Raw genomic sequence first — 19,364 nt, forward strand, 5'->3', positions numbered from 1 at the left:
TTAAATAATCATTTTTATTTTTAATGCCTTTGTCATGTGATGAGATCAAGGTCATGCTGGGGTCATAAAATGATTTCTATCTCTCTAGGAGAGTTTCTCTAAGTTTGTTTTTATTTTTTCCTTAAATGGTAGAATTTAACACTGAAGCTATCTGGGTCTAGAATGTCCTTTGTAAAATGATTTAATTATTTAATTCCCTTACTACTCAGTAAATGTAGAATTACTCAGGTTTTCTATTTACTCCTGTGCCTGTTTTGGTAAATTAAATTTGACATAATGTGACTTCTCTTTGTCAGAAATTTTGGAAAATACTTTTAGTGATCACAACTTATGTATAACATCAAAATGATCAGATTTAATAACATATGAGTGATATAATCTTGTTATTTACTCATATTTAACACTTTGTAGCACTTTTTCTCAATTTTATTTTATTTTTAATTAATTTTTATTGGAGTATATTTGATACACAATGTTGTGTTGCTTTCTGCTGTATAGCATGGTGAATTGGTTATACATATATCCACTCTCTTTTTAGATTATTTTCCCATACAAGTCATTAAAGAGCATTAAGCAGAGTTCCCTGTGCTATACATAGGTTCTTGTTAGTTATCTATTTTATATATAGTAGTGTGTATATGTCAATCCCAGTCTTCCAGTTTATCCCTCCTTCCCACCTTTCCCCCTTGCTAACCATAAGTTTATTTTCTGCATTTATTTATGACTCTTTCAAAGTAAAAATTAACAATCATTGAAAGTTGCCCTAAGTAGCATAAATCTTCCATCAGACTTTCAGCTGCTGTACCTACACACATAGGTAACTGGCTTTAAATATAGTCAACAATTGACAAATATATATTGTGGCATGTTAAAACAGACCCTTTCAAATCATAAAATCACCTAGGCAATTCACTATACAAGTCACAAAGCCAAGATTTTACAAATATAGGGAAATTACAGATTACTTCAATTAACTACATCATTTTTCAGACAAGGAAACTGAGGCTCAGAGAGGCTAAGTGGCTTATCCAAGGTTATACAATCAACAAATGGCAGAGCTGGCATTAACAATCCAGGTCTCCTGGTTCTTGCTCTGGTAGTCTCTCCACCACATCATGCTAAGCATTCAACTACACATTCCATTCGGCATTAAGAATGACTGAACAGCACTCTAGAGTCAGCAAGCTGCAACTACTAAAGCCTGTATGCCTAAAGCCTTGTTGCTCTACAAGAGAAGCCACCGCAATGAGAAGCCTATGCACTGCAATGAAGAGTAGCCCCCACTCACCTCAACTAGAGAAAGCCTGCGTGTAGCAAGGAAGACCCAGCACAATCAATAATAAATTCATAAAAAGCAACAACAAAAGAATGACTGAACATGTTGAAATTTGAAATAACTTTTCAAGACCCCTTGATTGTATTTAAAAAGATAAAACAGACCCATATCATAGTCGTTAACATTTTAAAGCTTCATTTTGTGTCTTTTTTATCACTTTGAATTTTCAGTGACTATCTTCTAGCCTACATTATGTTTCAGATGCCATTTCTCCTTAACTGTACAAACATAACAGTTCCTGAGAATCTGCCTGTAGATTTTCTACTACTCCACTTTAACTGCCCTCTACTGCCACCATATACCCTCCCAATGTTGCTAAAATTATATTATACTTCCCAAAATCAAAGTAGAATAATGTTTTGATTATATACCAAGTATACTGTTAAGTGCTTGGTGGTCAGGGATGATATATATATTTGTACCATGTACATGTGCATGTGTGTGCGCTAAGTCACTTCAGTCATGTCTGACTCTTTGTGACCCTATGGACTGTAGCCCGCCAGACTCTTCTGTCCACAGGGATTCTCCAGGCAACAATACTTGAGTGGGTTGCCATGTCCTCCTCCAGGGCATCTTTACAACCCGGGGATCGAACTTTTATCTCTTATGTCTCCTGCATTGGCAGGCAAGTTCTTTATCACTAGTGCCACCTGGGAAGCTCCACCATATATACGTGTGTGTGTGTGTGTGTGTGTGTGTGTGTGTGTGTGTAATGTTTCATTATGTATATTATATATAATTTGCATTTATATTTTTTAAATACATTAAACAAATTTTAATGTATTAAAATTTTTAATTTATAATGCATTTTATAAATTTTAATGCATTTATAATTGCATTTATATATTTATCTTATCTCATACAATATAAAGAACATTCAGTAAACACGCTATTGACTAAAAGACTGATACTGTGTTTTCGGCAGTCCAGTGGTATCAATATGAGTTAAGGAGATATTGCACCTAAGTTCAGCTAACAGCTTGGCCACTTACTATCTGTGTGACCTCAGACAAGTTGCTTAACTTCTCTGGGTCTCAGTTTCCTCATCTGTAAAACAAAGTTAATAAGAGCATCCACATAGAGTTGTTCTGAAAATGAGATGAGATAATCTCTTAGCACATTGCCTGGCCCATAGTAAGTGCTCAGAAAATATTAGCTTGATGAGATTATATCAGTACTGTTCTTAACTACTACTGCTCTTGCCATTTACCATAATTCCTCCTGTCCTTGTCCTAAGTGGTTTGGAAAACTCTACAAATCTGAGGGTTCAGTGAACCTCTTCTTTTTGATGAGAAATGTATCTGCTACATAAATAGTAACTCATCCAAATCCCATTAACCGTAGGTAATTTTATTTAATAATCATATTTTAAAATTTGGACAATAAATAAATGGCAAAGCAATTTTTATTAAATCCTGTTTTCTCAATGGCTGTTTGGAATACAGCATTCATATGCAAGCCCCAAGAATATTGAATAACAGATAAAATAAATAATGATCATAATGGAAACCACATTCTGATTCCCGCTTTCCTGCAAGTACAGCTCCATGTAAGAATTACAAGAGCCAAAAAGTAACATGCTTATTAACTGTGGGTTACTCAGCTATATACATAGAGCTTAGCAGATCACGTGAATGTTTCCATATTCTCCGTTAAGCTAATGGTTCCTTAGAGCCCAGTTCTTATAACCCCTAAAGAATTTCAAGATTTGCCTGAAAAAATACATTTCCATGACTATGACTACACACAAATTTGGAAAGCTCACTGAAAGCAAACCATCCTGGAAGACAGGAAATGGTCACTGTTTTCCAAGAAAGCAAGACGCTTCTGCATAAAGGAAATCAAACTGGTGTTAGGAGCTTAATCTCAAGTCCCCCACATAAACCTGTGAGTGCTGTATGGATGGACCCTATGTCTCATCTCACACATGGGAACATACTGGAATATGAATATGGTCACTTATTATTTAAGGTAAAAGACATGTTATTCAAAACTGCCATAGAAATGCATCCAGAGAAGTATATTCCCTCCTTTTTTCACATTCATTTTATTTTAAAGTATTCAGAGATCTAGAGGGACTCTAGACTGGTAACAGGCAAGTTATAAGCCTCCAGAAAAACCTGTCAAAAGACTCAGATCTAAAATACTGTTCACTAGATACACAGTGTCTTCTGCAGCCGGGATCAGTGAAACTTGCACTAGCAAAGTCTCTGCTACCTCATCAGCAAAACAAATCATACTAATCATTTTACTGATATTTTTAAGTCTTGGGAACAAAATGTTGTTCTTGGAACAAGTCTAAGAGTAAGAGATAGAAAATCTTGGTTCAAGTTCCAGTTGGTTAGTTTAACCAGGAGTAGGCAAGGTGGGGAGACCTAACCTTGCCCAACCATTGCAGAGGGCTGATGTCTGGTCAATGGAAATGGAAGTGGAAGCGTTAGTTGCTCAGTCGTGTCCGACTCTTTGTGACCCCACGTACTGTATAGTATGCCAGGCTCCTCTGTCCATGGGATTCTCCAGGCAAGAATATTGGAGTGAGTAGCCACTCCCCTCTCCAGGGGATCTTCCTAACCCAGGGATCAAACCCAGGTCTCCTGCATTGCAGGCATATTCTTTACCATCTGGGCTACCTGGTCAATGCAACTGAGTGCTATTACATATGTAAAGCAATAAAGACTAATATAAGATCTTTGTAAAAAAAAAAATTACTGAATTTAAAATTCATTTTGAATGGCTTTGCTTCAATACTCAAACTTGCAGGGGAACAGAGCAGACATAAGTATTTTGATGGAGACTCACTATTCCACAGCTCTTATAATCCATGCCGAAAGTCCGTTAGTGGTACAGCCCTCTCTGAATGAAGTCCCAAAAGGTTGAACTCATATTAAAAATCTCTAATATGAGAAGATTTACAGCAAGGTTACAATGTAATTAACCTGACTTATCTTTCAAAACTCTTGCTGAAATATATTCTGTCACTTCAGACTATGCTTACACTCTGATTTTTTAAATTAGCAAAGAAGGAGGTTTTCATATTCATTCTAACTTAAAGGATAAAGGAATGTTAGCATAAAAAGAGTTGGCCAACACTTTCTATTATTTTCTAATATTATTCTTATAACCATATTCTTACAGTTATTTTTTTAAATGGCTACTCTGTATGGCAAAACCTTACTCTGTCCACTGCAGAAAAGTTTGTGCTTTTTATTTAAGGATCATGGTGATTCCCTTCATTTGTTTGGAGGGGGGAAGAAAAGTAAAAGCAGAGCTATTATTCTGTGTTTATAACAAGTCTATTACCACAGCAACGACCGTGATGTCACAAACCCTACACCAAGGGCCAGATTCTGTCTCCGAGGAGGGAAGGGCAGCTTAGCCTCGGAAATCGGTTGAAATTGGATGGAAACAAGCAGCCAAAGCGAGGTCAAAGCTTGTGGTAATCACCAAGGCATGAGGAGTTCCCCTTCTCGGAAGAAAAGGGGTGCAGGAACAGAAAAGCAGTCCCCGAGGCCCAGGAATAAGCTACCCCCACACTGCTGTCTGCAGCTGTGCAAAAGCAGAGTGGAAATCCAAGCGAGTGTGGTATCACCGTGTTCCCGATCACGAGAATTCCACTGGGCCCACTGGCTGCCAAACGTGGACGAGATCCAGTGGTGAGCCTGCCTGAGCACATGAAACTCTCTGGAACTAGTGCCTGACCAGATGTAGCCTTCTGGTACCTCGGAGCAGAAGCAACTTGCCTCATGATGGCAAGACTTTAAAACCAAGTTGGGGTTTTACTACTATTGCTAGGTCACCCAGGTTCACAGAACCACAGATGCTTAGAGCTAGAGAACTTATCAAGTCTCCCAAAAGATGTGGGCTTGAAAAAAATAACCATCTGCAGAAACAAGTTGTATCCCCATCATTAAGGAATCTGAAGTAGCATATTAATAAGTATTCCTATCCTGATACAGTCTAGGGAAATTCTATATAAATATGCTGAAATGGCAACTTTATATTAAAAAGAATATTGGATTAGGAATCAGAAGACTTCAGTACTAGTCTTGATTCAAGTACTTGGAAGCCACCTGACCTTGAGAAAGCCATTTAACCATCTGAGCTTTAGTTCCTTACTTAATGATATCTCAAATGCTATTTCCCAGGGTTATTATTAAGATCAAAGTAAATAAAATAATAAATTTGAATGAGTTTCATAACTATAGGATTTAATATGAATATAGGTATTGTGAGCATTTTCACATAGCTCGTTTACAGTATAACAGGAATAATTTGAATGCTAATAGTTATTTTCTTTCCAGGAATCCAGAGTATACATACAGTGCTCATCTTCCCTATCCTGAGAGGTGGACACTTGTATGATACAGTCAACTCTAAATTATTCAGGGCCTGATTATCAAGGGGCCACTTTCTTTCAGCCATTGTATGATTAGTTTCCCTAAGAAATGCCACATTAACCTATATATGGCTAGAAAATTGACAGTGAGTGTCCCTCATCTTATCTTGAATAACAACTCTGGTAAAAGTTTTAGCAAAAGGAAGAACTGAAATGATTAACTAGATAGGAGTTTCTGAACAATTGGTGAACTTTACACTTATCTATGGATAACTACTCAAACCACTGTCACAAAGGCTATGGTCATGGTCAAAAAGGTTGAGATTAACTCAAACAAGATCCTCGCGCTTTCTCAGTGAACAACAAAGTAGCCTGTACTGTCTTCTGTATGTGCAATAGGAATTTGAATATGTCATTCATTTATTTATTCAACAGATCCTGGTGGACTACTATTATGTGACAAGAGCTCACCACATTCCCTAAAAACCCTGCTGTTTTCCTACCCTGTCACATCCCTTCCTCGTGATGTAACAGAGAGCACTCTCACAAAGCTCATAGCCTGACTCTTAGAAACTCTATTCACCTTCCTGTTATCATGAGACTTGCCAATCTTACTCTAATGCAAGGGTCAGCAAGCTAGTTTCCCTGAGCCAAACCCTGCTTGCTGCTCTTTTAGTAAATAAAGCTTTATGAGAACACAACCAGGCCCACTTGTTTATGGCCTGTTTATCTATGGCTGCTTTTCTGTTGCCACAGCAGAGTTCAGTAGCTGTGATGGGACAGTATAGCTCCAAAGCCTTAAATACTATATGGCCATTGACAAAGCTTTCCAACCCCTGCACTAGATAACGTAAGTCAAAATTCATCTCTCCTGTAGGTTTCTGCTTAGGGAATAATAGAGTAAGCTCCTTGAAAGCAGAGAACTTTGTGTACCTTTGTCTTGTCTTATGGAACCCTGGAGTAGGATTGGGTCAAGATTTAGAGCAGATACAGAAAATTAAACATGTCCTCTCCTATATTCTGTTTTCAACAGATGAGTGTCCTAGAATTCCATGGAAGACAGCACAAAACCACTGGTGTTCAGTTACTCTGGCTTTTAATTCCTCAGAGTTTTTACATCTAAGACTTCCAAGGCTCAATTTTTGGCCTCTATCCTTTGCATATTTATTTCCTGATCTGATGTGGAATTAGAGTTAAATAGGAGCTGTGTGCTTGAATTCCACGTGGCTGGCTCAGCAGGAAACTCCAGGGCAGGTTTTTTGGCATGCCAAACTCATGTTAGCCTCAGCTATGCTAATTTCTAGAGCTGTTTGCTTTGCTCAAATAAACCTTAGAGGGGAATTTGCATTTGGATGCACACCTTTTTATGCACAAATTATGTGCATGATAACTCTAGGGCAGAATAAGGACTGAAAAAAAAAATGACAAAGAGGCATGGTATGTACTGAATGGTATCCATGCGGTAAGCACTATGCTGGTGCTTTACATACATTTTCTCATCTCAGGGCCACAACCATCTCAGGTGGTGAAACTGCGACCCTTATTTTATATATGTGGAAATCACATAGCTTCTCTACACTCACAGACCCGGTAAATGACAAAGTCTAGACTTGAACCCAATCTATCTGAACCTGAAGCCTGTGTTCTTTTCACTGAGTCACGCTGTTTTACTGGTATCCTCAACATCACCACGCACTGAAGCTACTGACATACATCAAAACAAAGAATCCTACATTTGCAAAATTAGTCAATTTTCTCTCCAGCTGTCCTATGCAAAATATATCTTTGACCCTTTGGGAGATAAATCTGGGTCCCTCTGCACCATAAAACAGTCAACCAAAGAATAACAGTGGCATTACAAAGACAAACATTACATAAAACAAAAATTATGTTAGTATTCAGTAGACAAACACGATCACAAGTGATTTTGATATGTAAATGGATTTTAATGACATATGTGAGGACCTCAATATGAAAGGACACTTTTGCTGCTAAAATGTAACAGGTCGAGGAAGAGAATGTGCCCATAACATGAAGGAAAATGTTAGTAACACTTAGAAGATGGTATAAATACATCTATAATGTAAGCCCAGTAATTTATATTTTACAAACATGTTCACCATTTATGGAAACATAACCAAACACCTATCTTCTCCCCCCACAAAAAAAAAATAAAATACAAGCGTTACCTTTAATGAGTTATGGTAAGTACTGCTATCAAAATTCATTATTTATCATTGCTTAATTCAACATACAGAAAAATAACCAGCACAGCAATTAAGCATTCTAGCAAAATTCTAACATTTTACAACAAGCCAGACACAACATTACTGACCTTCTTTCTCCATGTGGAACATAACTGTAACCTAACTTGCAATATAACATCATGCTCAGCCTATAGCCATCTAGCTTAAAACACTGCCATCTAATTTTCTGGAAATAGATAAGAACTGATTACATTTTCATCCAAGTAAAATCTGAATCTCCATTTTTCAAAAAGCTCTTAAAGAAAGCTTTCCAGGAATTAGAAACAACTCTGTAGGAGATGAGTAACCTGGGTTGTTTCTTAAGAAGACTTAGAAGAAAGGCACACTGGGGAACAAGCCTGCCACACACGCTTTATAAATTGCCCCTTCCTTTGGGAAACGCACCAGGGAGACGTGGTCCTCACTGCACCACACCAAAGAGCTCAACCTTTTTTTCTTGTTAACCCATCAGTATATGTCTTTTTTTTTTTAATTAATTTATCCTTTTTAATTTTAAATAGATTTCAGAGAAGGAAAATAACTTTTTTTGTAGCCAGGGGTAGGAAAATGTATTGTCAGTTGAATGTCAACAGCCTAAGCAGTAGTAGATTGGGGGTATCTGCTTAATAAAGTAATGCTCTTCAAATGATACATCCACTCACATTTCTTAGCTGTAATGTCCCTAAAACAGTCTTTTCCAAAATAAACTTAAGCACTGAATAATTATCATAGGGCAGTTTAAACAATTTTCCGTAAATCATGATCACTGGAAACCCCAGGAGTGACTTACCTGCCGGCGGCTTTATGAAAGGTGGCGGAATTAAAGGTACAATAATGGGCACATTGCCATGATCCTTCGACCCTGCAGGCGAGTCACTGAGTCCATTTCCTGTGGCAAGCCCTGAATAGCCTGTGCTTATATTGTATGGTGAGATAACACTGTCCTCAGGTAATTTGGGTTTTGGCAAAGAATTTTCTGTAAAAGAAAAAAAAATCATTCAATATGATGGAAAGACTTACTTTCCTTACAACCACATTTTCTCAAGTAAAATGGCTATGGAATAAAAAATTTTTTTTCTTGCCAATCTTTAAACACTTTACCAGAACTTAATCCTGAACCTTTCTCAGCTGTGTTACGGTAAATTTCTTATGGGCTCCTTTATCATTTGCTCCACCATGATAGCTAATATCTCTACTGTATCGTAGTGATGAATTTTAGCACTGTAAAGGCCCATAGAAAATTGAGAGGCAATTAACCTTTTACATGTGCAAAGTGATAGATGGCAGGCATCGCTCTCTGGCTACCAAAGGAGAAGCTTAAAAAGTGGCTCCCTACCATGGTGACCAGGTCCTGATACATTACAAAGTTGAGTGGCAATATAATCAAAAGAATCAATGAGAAAGAAGCTGATGATTAGGAAAAAAGAACACAAACTGCTATTTCACAGGGTAGACTCGTTAAATTAACCCATTAATAGCCATTAAAAATTAACAAAAATGGGGCTTCCCTGTGACTCAGTGGTAAAGAATTTGCCTGCTAATGCAGGAGACACGGGTTCGATCCATGGTCCAAAAAGATCCCACATGCCTTGCAGCAGCTAAACCCGTGCTCCACAATTATTGAGCCTGTACTCTAGAGCCCGGGAACCACAACTATTGAGCCCACGTATTGGCCGCAACTTGAGAAAAGCCCACACACAGCAACGAAGATACAGCACAGTCAAAAATAAATAAATGAAATAATTTTTACAAATTAACAAAAATGATCACAAAGAAAACTTATAATGATATGAACTTTGTGAATCTTATCCTCGCATATGAACCATTAAAAAAATAAATAAAACAGTCAACCATGGAAAACAACTTTTTCCCTTCAGTAGCATATCATGGCATTCTCTCCATGTTCCCCAGAGGCAAAGATTATTACCTAGACCAAGTATTAAATGAGCTATTAGTTTACAGAATATAAACTCATGACTTGCATTTTTCATTTACAGTGAAATTGATGATATTATCTCTGTAACATGATATGGAGAATTTCATAGCAAGCTTAACATAAAATTTGTCAGGTATGTTCAATTCCATATGCCTGCAGGACAGCTCATTTACATTTCGTTGCTTGGCATAGAAGAAGGAAAAGCACTATCTTAGAGACTGGAAATAAAATGCTTGACCAGGTAGTGTATGCCAAAAGATTTTGCATGCAATGAAAATACAGATCAAATTGCCAATGATATCACACAATCAGTTTAGCCCACATTTTATTCAAGTTCCCCAAATGAATAGCTTCTTCACATACTCCTCTTCTTTTCTTTGATGAACGAATCTTCACTCCATATTTAGGTTCATAAATTCATTATGCAGAGCAACACCCACCAAGGGTTCTAGGCTCCCCTTATGGGGTATCTGACATTGCTACCCACCGGAAGAATCAGTGTTAAGTCAACTCTGCCAAGCCTCTAATTTCTACTCCCTGGCCAGGCTTCGATGATAATTCCTAAAGAATAATATAGGATCCAATCATCTACTACTCTCTTTTCTTCTTACCCTATCCAAGGCTGTGGGAATAAGGTGAAAACTTCAAACAGAAAATAGAAGTAGGGCTCTCCTTTAGAATTCTCACCTAAAACTGGGGGGCAAGAAGAGAAATTACCAAATTAACCATGATTGTCTCTTGCAGTCTGAAACTTTAAACCTAACATTTCACTTAAAAGCACCAGCCCTTAACAACTGACATATCAAAGGGTTTAGGAAAGTAGAAGTTAGCAAACACTGTCCCTTTCTCTATATTTGTGAGCAGGACTGCAGTGCTTAGGATCCCTAGCCCTGTCTAGCTAGCCCTCCCATAGCCGGAAGGAGATTAAGCTGTGTCTGTTTTTGTTTTATGTTGTGCTCTTATATTCTGCTTATGGGAAAGCACTCCTGGGGATGCACATTTAAATCAACTATTGGCATAATCAACAAAATGAGTCCCAGAGCAACTCAATTCTGGCAGGTTGAGATAGTTAATCCTTGTTTGCATGAACAAAGGGACATTAAATGTCATTACCTTTGAGAACAGAAATGTGCTGCCGGCTCTCTCCATCTGTAGGATAGCTCCTGAATTCAATATCTTCACCATCTTTTAATTCAACCTTATCATAGCCATACCAGCCAAGGAGTTCATTCATGGTGTTTTCTGCAAAGTTCTGAAAGAAAAGCATAGGCTACTTATGTATATAATCAATAACTATTTGAAAAAGAATGCATACATTGAATTCTATTAGCACCACCCCCTATTCTGCCAGCCTTGCCCTTCCTTCCTTAGAGTCATGTTCATTTTTCAAATCACGTTTGAAAACTGTCATGCATTTAAATCTCAGGATGACGCATCCAATTATGACAGGCCTTCAGACATTTGCAATTTAAAGATAATAAGAAAAAAGGCATTTGTCAGTTTTGCTTAAGAATAGGAAGTCATATTTTGGCATATCCTTCTGCAAAGTCTGTATCTTGAACTAATACAAAAATATTGAAAGGTAAAAGCACGAAAACAGCTAAGAAGAGATTTCAAAACTGAAAACAATTGAGCATTTTGTGGTTCAGATTAATTTAAATTAGAATTGCTTTCTAACTCAGGTGGTGTTTCTTAACATGACTCTGATCTCAGATAAAGCAAAATCTCAGCAAAGAAATAATTCCTCAACTGTCAACCACTACCATCCAGGAAGCTGAATAGGCTATAACGGTTTCCCTTTTTAATTTTATGTTTTGTAACAGTAGTCTTTAAACATCAAAGCATATCTTCCTTTATGAAATCCATAAGTGACAGATTCTTTCCCCATGAAATCAAAGGTCACTATGATTGTCTTCTGACAAATAACATAAAAGCACCAAATAACGTTAAGGTTACTAATCAGCTCAAATTTTGGATAACACATGAAAACACTTTATGAACTATAAATCAGTATACAATCAGCCATATAGTATCTGCAGGTTCCATATTCATAGATTCAAGTTACCCCCGAGGAAAATATGTAGGAAAAAAATTTAAGAAACTTCCAAAAAGCAAAACTTGACTTTGTCATGCAGGCAACTATTTACATAGCACTTATATTGTACTTACAACTCTTTACCTAGCATTTACATTATATTAGGTATTATAAATAATCTAGAGATGAGTTAAAGTATATGGCAGGGGTGCGCTTAGGTTATATGAAAATGCGACACCATTTCACACAAGGGACTTGAGTACTTAAGAATCTAGTATTCCAGTGTGGAGGCAGGATGCCCTGAAACCAATCCCCTGTGGATTTGAAGGGACAACTCTATAAATGTAAGGTATTATTGTTGTTAGTATAGATGTCAAGCTGTGGAAATAATGGGTAAATAATAGTTGAACAAATTTAAAGCTTATACTACCAGGTGACTATTTTTAATGAACTTAACCACTGCTAGGTCTTAATGCTTGTGTGTGCCTCAAAGTATCTCTATCTGAGAAACACAGAGGACAGAAGGGATTACCCGGGCTGAGGGGTGGCAGAAATGAGGAGACTGGTCAAAGGGTAGAGTACAGAACGGTGTATACTACGGTGATTGTAGCTAAGAACACTATCATACACGTGAATGTTGCTGAGAGAGTTGATTCTACATCTTTTCACTGTAAAAAAGGTAACTATGTTATAGGATAGAGGTGGTACCTAATACTGTGGTTGTAGTCACTTTACAATATATAAATGTATCAAACCAACACATTGTACACCTTAAACTTATACAGTGTTTTCTGTCAATTATATCTCAGTTAAACTGGAAAAATTAATAGAAGGAAGAATCCTATACCATAGAGTAAGAGCTTAATAAATGTTTGCTGAATGAATTTTTTTCAGTTCAGTTCAGTCACTCAGTCGTGTCCGACTCTTTGCGACCCCACGAACTACATCAGGCCTCCCTGTCCATCACCAACTCCTGGAGTCCACCCAAACCCATGTCCATCGAGTCGGTGATGCCATCCAACCATCTCATCCTCTGTCGTCCCCTTCTCCTCCTGCCCTCAATCTTTCCCAGCATCAGTGTCTTTTCCAATGAGTCAGTTCTTCCCATCAGGTGGCCAAAGTATTGGAGTTTCAGCTTCAGCATCAGTCCTTCCAATGAACACCCAGGACTGATCTCCTTTAGGATGGACTGGTTGGATCTCTTTGCAGTCTAAGGGACTCTCAAGAGTCTTCTCCAACACCACAGTTCAAAAGCATCAATTCTTCAGTGCTCAGCTTTCTTTATAGTCTAACTCTCACACCCATACATGATCAATGGAAAAACTATAGCCTTGACTGCTGCTGCTGCTAAGTCGCCATAGTCGTGTCCGACTCTATGCGACCCCAGAGACGGCAGCCCACCAGGTTCCACCATCCCTGGGATTCTCCAAGCAAGAACACTGGAGTGGGTTGCCAATTCCTTCTCCAATGCATGAAAGTGAAAAGTGAAAATGAAGTCGCTCAGTCGTGTCCAACTCTTTGCGACCCCATGGACCACAGCCTACCAGGTTCCTCCATCCATGGGATTTTCCAGGCAAGAGTACTGGAGTGGGTTGCCATCGCCTTCTCTGATACCCTTGACTAGATGGACCTTAATTTTTTTAAGGCATCTAAATTTTTTAAGGCATCTTTATCTGGCAAGACAGCCTGAGCGCTGTAGATGGAGTTAGAAAAACTATACATTTTAACCTTCTCTGTGACTCAAAGAATCTTTTCTCCTTCTCTCTAGAAGCTGTCATTTCTGAATTACACTGGGATGTATAATTTATACCTGAAACAAAGCACCCAGGCTCAACCAGCACGTGCACAGCCTCAACATGCAAGTTCCACGTTCTTTTGAATTTCACTTTAGATTTCAGCAGGGTTGCATAAAAAAGAAAGGATATTACACTACTCCACAAAAACAAACCTGGCATTTCAAACCACCTACATGATGCTAGACTTTTTTTCTTTTTGCTTTAGTACCTACTTGAGCCTAGAGCTCCAAATGGGTCAATCTGTGATGGTATAATGCACAAGCAATTTTTAAAAAATCTAGACAGATTGATTCAGTGCTACCATCCACAAGGCCAACAGTCAGCCATATCAAGCTTTAGTGAGGCATTTATTCTCTCTGATGGCTGGTCATGTCCACATTAAATAGACATTCCTTTCATGAATGTGCAAAGATGATATGATCGATATGTATAATAAGCTCAGCAACTTCTGGAATACCACTGAGGAGGATTCAGCTAAACACGGCACTACTCAATCAAAAGACATTCTTAATTGAATGAGGTGTCACTCTTCCCTAGCTCTCAATTTCTTTCACTGAGTTGAGTGCCTGGCTGGAGAATGACAGTCCTAGGCACACAAATAGAGGTCTTCCATCAGGGGTCTGGCAGCAGAAACCTCAAGGATAACGATTATACCTTGCATTAAAAAACAAACCGACAACAAAACCCCCACAATTCCCAACAGTGTTAAAAGCCACGTTCAAGCCATCCTACTGGTAATGTATACTGTCTGCCTGAATCTCTAAGAGAAATGAGCCAAAAAGATAACTGCTGGCCACCATATCTAATTTTCTAGGCCATTTGTATCCTGGGCGCCTCTCGCTGATCGTGTCTAATCTCTGAAGTGACACAAAAGCTACAGATGCATCATTCATGGAGCAACCTCCCAGTCAAGGATATAGATTTGTTTGTTTCAGTTCAGCTGCAAACCCATTCAGACTTTCAAAACCAAGGATGGGATCCAGAAGTCTCAAATATTTGGGTAAAAACTGAAATTGCAACTGGATTATTGATACCAAATTTGTATTATTTGGGCACCTTAACTGCATCACTCAGTTTATGGTTTGTGCTGAAAACTCAAAGGCCTCATGGAACAATCAATATGAACATGATCTATTTCATGATTTTTGAGTTACTATAAATGTCAGTGAAAATAAACTCTAAGCATTTCCTTTCTTATCACTGAAAATAAAAAGAAACACCTTAATGTTTAGATATATGATTGCAAAAGCAGAAAATAAAAGGTTTATAAAGCCTTGAGCCACAAATCTCAAACCTTTCATAAAAAAGGAACAAGATAAAAGAGAAAACAAACACCAAAGTTTCTTGTATAATAACTACAAGAAATAGGTATTACCTCTGTCTTATATACTATACTATACTAAGAAACTGAAGAACCCCAAGGAATAAATAATTTTTAATTTGATTTAGAATTAGAACTTAGAATTTGATGCTAGACATCATATGGGCTCGTTATGGCCAAACCAAAGGAAATGAAATGGATTTTTGCAGTAACCATCCAAGAAACATAACATATTCCAAGAGAAGTGAATTTAATGTTTATGGTCCGTAAAGGTTTTCAGGTTTTTCTATTGAGGTGATAAGAGTTAAGTGCAGAGAAATTTTTGAGGTAAGGATGTTCAATAGAAGGTCAAGCTACTGTACGGACAGAAATTGTAAAGTTGGTTTCCCCCAAAATCTTCACCCAGAATTTCCCATGGAGGCTTACAGCGGGAAACTTTAGTACAGTCTCTTAAGGTCCCTTCCAGCGCTAAGACTGTGTGAAATCAAAGAACTTCTACTTACACATGAAATAAAGTACATTTCACAAAGAAATATCATAATTACAGTGATCACACATCATAAATTTCACTGAACAGCCACTATCTCAAATATTTTATCATTGTTCCCACACACCATCAAAAGTGCCAGAATTTCAATATTCTGGCACCCAAAACACATTTTGCAGACTGCCTCTCGCCCTTGGAAGTGACACAAAAATCCTCTCTCATACCATGTGGTTCAATTTGGGTTTGGAAAATAGGTCACTATAATTACAATGATAATGTCTAACACTCTTATAGCACTTGACAGTGTTTCCACATCCTTTAACTCTCTTGTTCCTTTCAACAACCCTGCGAGTTAGGTGTTTGGTTTCCACAGTAAACTTTTGGTGAACCTCTGTGACATCCTCATTTTACAACAGAAAATTGGAACGTACAGAAGGTAAATGGCAGACATGAGAGATCACCTAGTAAAGTCAGAACAAAAATACAGATCTTCTGATTCTTATACCAGGACTCTTTCTACTATAAATTCTGTTCAGTCCAATGTGTCAGCAACTCCAAAATAACTACTTCCGTGGTCCAACAAAGAATTGCAAAGAAATCATATTACAGGATATCAATTTCACATACAAAGAGCTTTCTAACCAGGATATATCTACCTATGGTAAACTTGTTTTCTGATTTGGTCATTGATCTCTACTCTCCTTAATTATCTGTACTGTTGGAATAGTAGTTCTTAAAATTCACAATTAAAATTTAATCTTTTCATTTGACAACTTTTTGACATCACATCTGACTCTAATGGCTTTGCACTTTTAATACTTTACCCCCATACCTTTTCTCTCCCTTTCAGATCCCCCTCTCTCATCTCCAGGGTTCCTAAAGAAAGAAGAAAATTCTAATTCTAACATTAGTCTGAAAGCCTGGTCTTTTCCTAGAATTTAAAAAAAAAAAAGGTGGAAATAATAAATAGTAGAAAGATGGGAAACTTTACTTTTCCTCATTCCTCTGAGTTCTTTCTACGCTGGCAAAATTTACTTTTGTTGGAATTTAATTCACAGGACATTCATTAGACATTCTCTTTACTCAACTAAAAATACTGTATGCATGTCAAAGTTCAATCTAAATGGTTTTTAATTGAACATTTTACCAGGTAAACAATAAAGACTTGACTTCAAGTCATTTTGAAAATCACAGTAATTACAAAATCTCAAAATACCTCTGAAATGAAAGTACTTCAAGGTCTTCAAAGAGGACTAATGATTTTATTTTGAACACACCAATCCAACTTTAAAATATAGGGTGGGCATCACTGATTTCTTTCATCTCAGGCCTTGCATAACCAAATGTCGATTTGTTTTCAACTCGGTATCCTACCCAAGAAAGCAGAAAGTTTTCGGAGAGCTCCCAATCATTCATTCAAATGAGGGGAAAGTCACATTCTCCCCCTTCTCACAAATATAATTTCCATTTTACTCCAAGTCCTACATCCCTTTCTAGTGCTAGTAAAATATATCCTCCATCCCAAACACGCTGTAAGTTATCTGACGGCAGAAACTTTTTATTTCATTTTATGCCTCATCCAGCACAATGACCAACACTTAGAATCTAATCAATAAATGTGGATACATTTGGATACATCCACAAATATTTTTTAAAATGTGCAAATATAGAAAAATGACTTTTCCATATTTTTCTAAAGTGTAAATATAGAAACAAAATTCAGGATACATGATTCTAAAAAAAGTGTGTGAAAGTTTAAAAAATTGTAACATCCAATGTTAATGAACACCCTCAAATTATTAGGAATTCAAGTTGATTCATTTTTTAGAAAAGGTAACTTGACTGTATGCAATAAAAGCTGAAGAATTTACATACTCTTTGATTCAGCAATTTTATTTATTTCTAGGTATGCCTAGCAATTTTATTTATTCCTAGGTAAAAACTATTCTAAGGAAATATATACAAAACAATGTATGTTCAGTGTTGTTTTCTTAGAAATAAACTAAATACATTGTATATCCTTGCCTCCTTTGTCAAAGATGAGGTGTCCATAGGTTCGTGGATTTATCTCTGGGCTTTCTATTCTATTCCATTGATCCATATTTCTGTCTTTGTGCCAGTACCATACTGTCTTGATCACTGTGGCTTTGTAGTAGAGTCTGAAGTCAGGCAGGTTGATTCCTCCAGTTCCATTCTTCTTTCTCAAGATTACTTTGGCTATTCGAGGTTTTTTGTATTTCCATACAAATTGTGAAATTATTTGTTCTAGTTCTGTGAAAAATACCGTTGGTAACTTGATAGGGATTGCATTGAATCTATAGATTGCTTTGGGTAGAATAGCCATTTTGATAATATTGATTCTTCCAATCCATGAGCACGGTATGTTTCTCTATCTGTTTGTGTCCTCTTTGATTTCTTTCATCAGTGTTTTATAGTTTTCTATGTATAGGTCTTTTGTTTCTTTAGGTAGATATACTCCTAAGTATTTAATTCTTTTTGTTGCAATGGTGAATGGTATTGTTTCCTTAATTCCTCTTTCTGTTTTTTCATTGTTAGTGTATAGGAATGCAAGGGATTTCTGTGTGTTAATTTTATATCCTGCAACTTTACTATATTCATTGATTAGCTCTAGTAATTTTCTGGAAGAGTCTTTAGGGTTTTCTATGTAGAGGATCATGTCATCTGCAAACAGCGAGAGTTTCACTTCTTCTTTTCCTATCTGGATTCCTTTTATGTCTTTTTCTGCTCTGATTGCTGTGGCCAAAACTTCCAACACTATGTTGAATAGTAGTGGTGAGAGTGGGCATCCTTGTCTTGTTCCTGATTTCAGAGGAAATGCTTTCAATTTTTCACCATTGAGGGTGATGCTTGCTGTGGGTTTGTCATATATAGCTTTTATTATGTTGAGGTATGTTCCTTCTATTCCTGCTTTCTGGAGAGTTTTAATCATAAATGAGTGTTGAATTTTGTCAAAGGCTTTCTCTGCATCTATTGAGATAATCATATGGTTTTTATCTTTCAATTTGTTAATGTGGTGTATTACGTTGATTGATTTGCGGATATTAAAGAATCCTTGCATTCCTGGGATAAAGCCCACTTGGTCATGGTGTATGATTTTTTTAATATGTTGTTGGATTCTGTTTGCTAGAATTTTGTTAAGGATTTTTGCATCTATGTTCATCAGTGATATTGGCCTGTAGTTTTCTTTTTTTGTGGCATCTTTGTCTGGTTTTGGAATTAGGGTGATGGTGGCCTCATAGAATGAGTTTGGAAGTTTACCTTCTTCTGCAATTTTCTGGAAGAGTTTGAGTAAGATAGGTGTTAGCTCTTCTCTAAATTTTTGGTAGAATTCAGCTGTGAAGCCATCTGGTCCTGGGCTTTTGTTTGCTGGAAGATTTCTGATTACAGTTTCGATTTCCTTGCTTGTGATGACTCTGTTAAGATCTTCTATTTCTTCCTGGTTCAGTTTTGGAAAGTTATACTTTTCTAAGAATTTGTCCATTTCATCCAAGTTGTCCATTTTATTGGCATAGAGCTGCTGGTAGTAGTCTCTTATGATCCTTTGGATTTCAGTGTTGTCTGTTGTGATCTCACCCTTTTCATTTCTTATTTTGTTAATTTGAATGGGCCAAAGAACTAAACAGACATTTCTCCAAAGAAGACATACAGATGGCTAACAAACACATGAAAAGATGCTCAACATCACTCATCATCAGAGAAATGCAAATCAAAACCACAATGAGGTACCATTACACGCCAGTCAGGATGGCTGCTATCCAAAAGTCTACAAGCAATAAATGCTGGAGAGGGTGTGGAGAAAAGGGAACCCTCTTGCACTGTTGGTGGGAATGCAAACTAGTACAGCCACTAT

General features: G+C 37.2%; 1 protein-coding gene across 2 annotated transcripts in view; it reads right to left on the minus strand.

Annotated features, from left to right (window-relative positions):
* SOBP (sine oculis binding protein homolog) overlaps positions 1 to 19,364 on the minus strand; it is a 168,238-nt gene that overhangs the window by 140,644 nt on the left and 8,230 nt on the right. For both annotated transcript variants that reach the window (XM_065911415.1, XM_065911414.1), the window contains exons 2-3: positions 10,968 to 11,106; positions 8,709 to 8,894 (exon numbers count right to left, since the gene is read on the minus strand). In XM_065911415.1, coding sequence (XP_065767487.1) covers positions 8,709 to 8,894; positions 10,968 to 11,106 — 325 coding nt within the window. The remainder of the gene's footprint in view (positions 1 to 8,708; positions 8,895 to 10,967; positions 11,107 to 19,364) is intronic.

Source organism: Muntiacus reevesi, chromosome 19 (genome assembly GCF_963930625.1).
Source record: "Muntiacus reevesi chromosome 19, mMunRee1.1, whole genome shotgun sequence".
Lineage (NCBI taxonomy): Eukaryota > Metazoa > Chordata > Mammalia > Artiodactyla > Cervidae > Muntiacus > Muntiacus reevesi.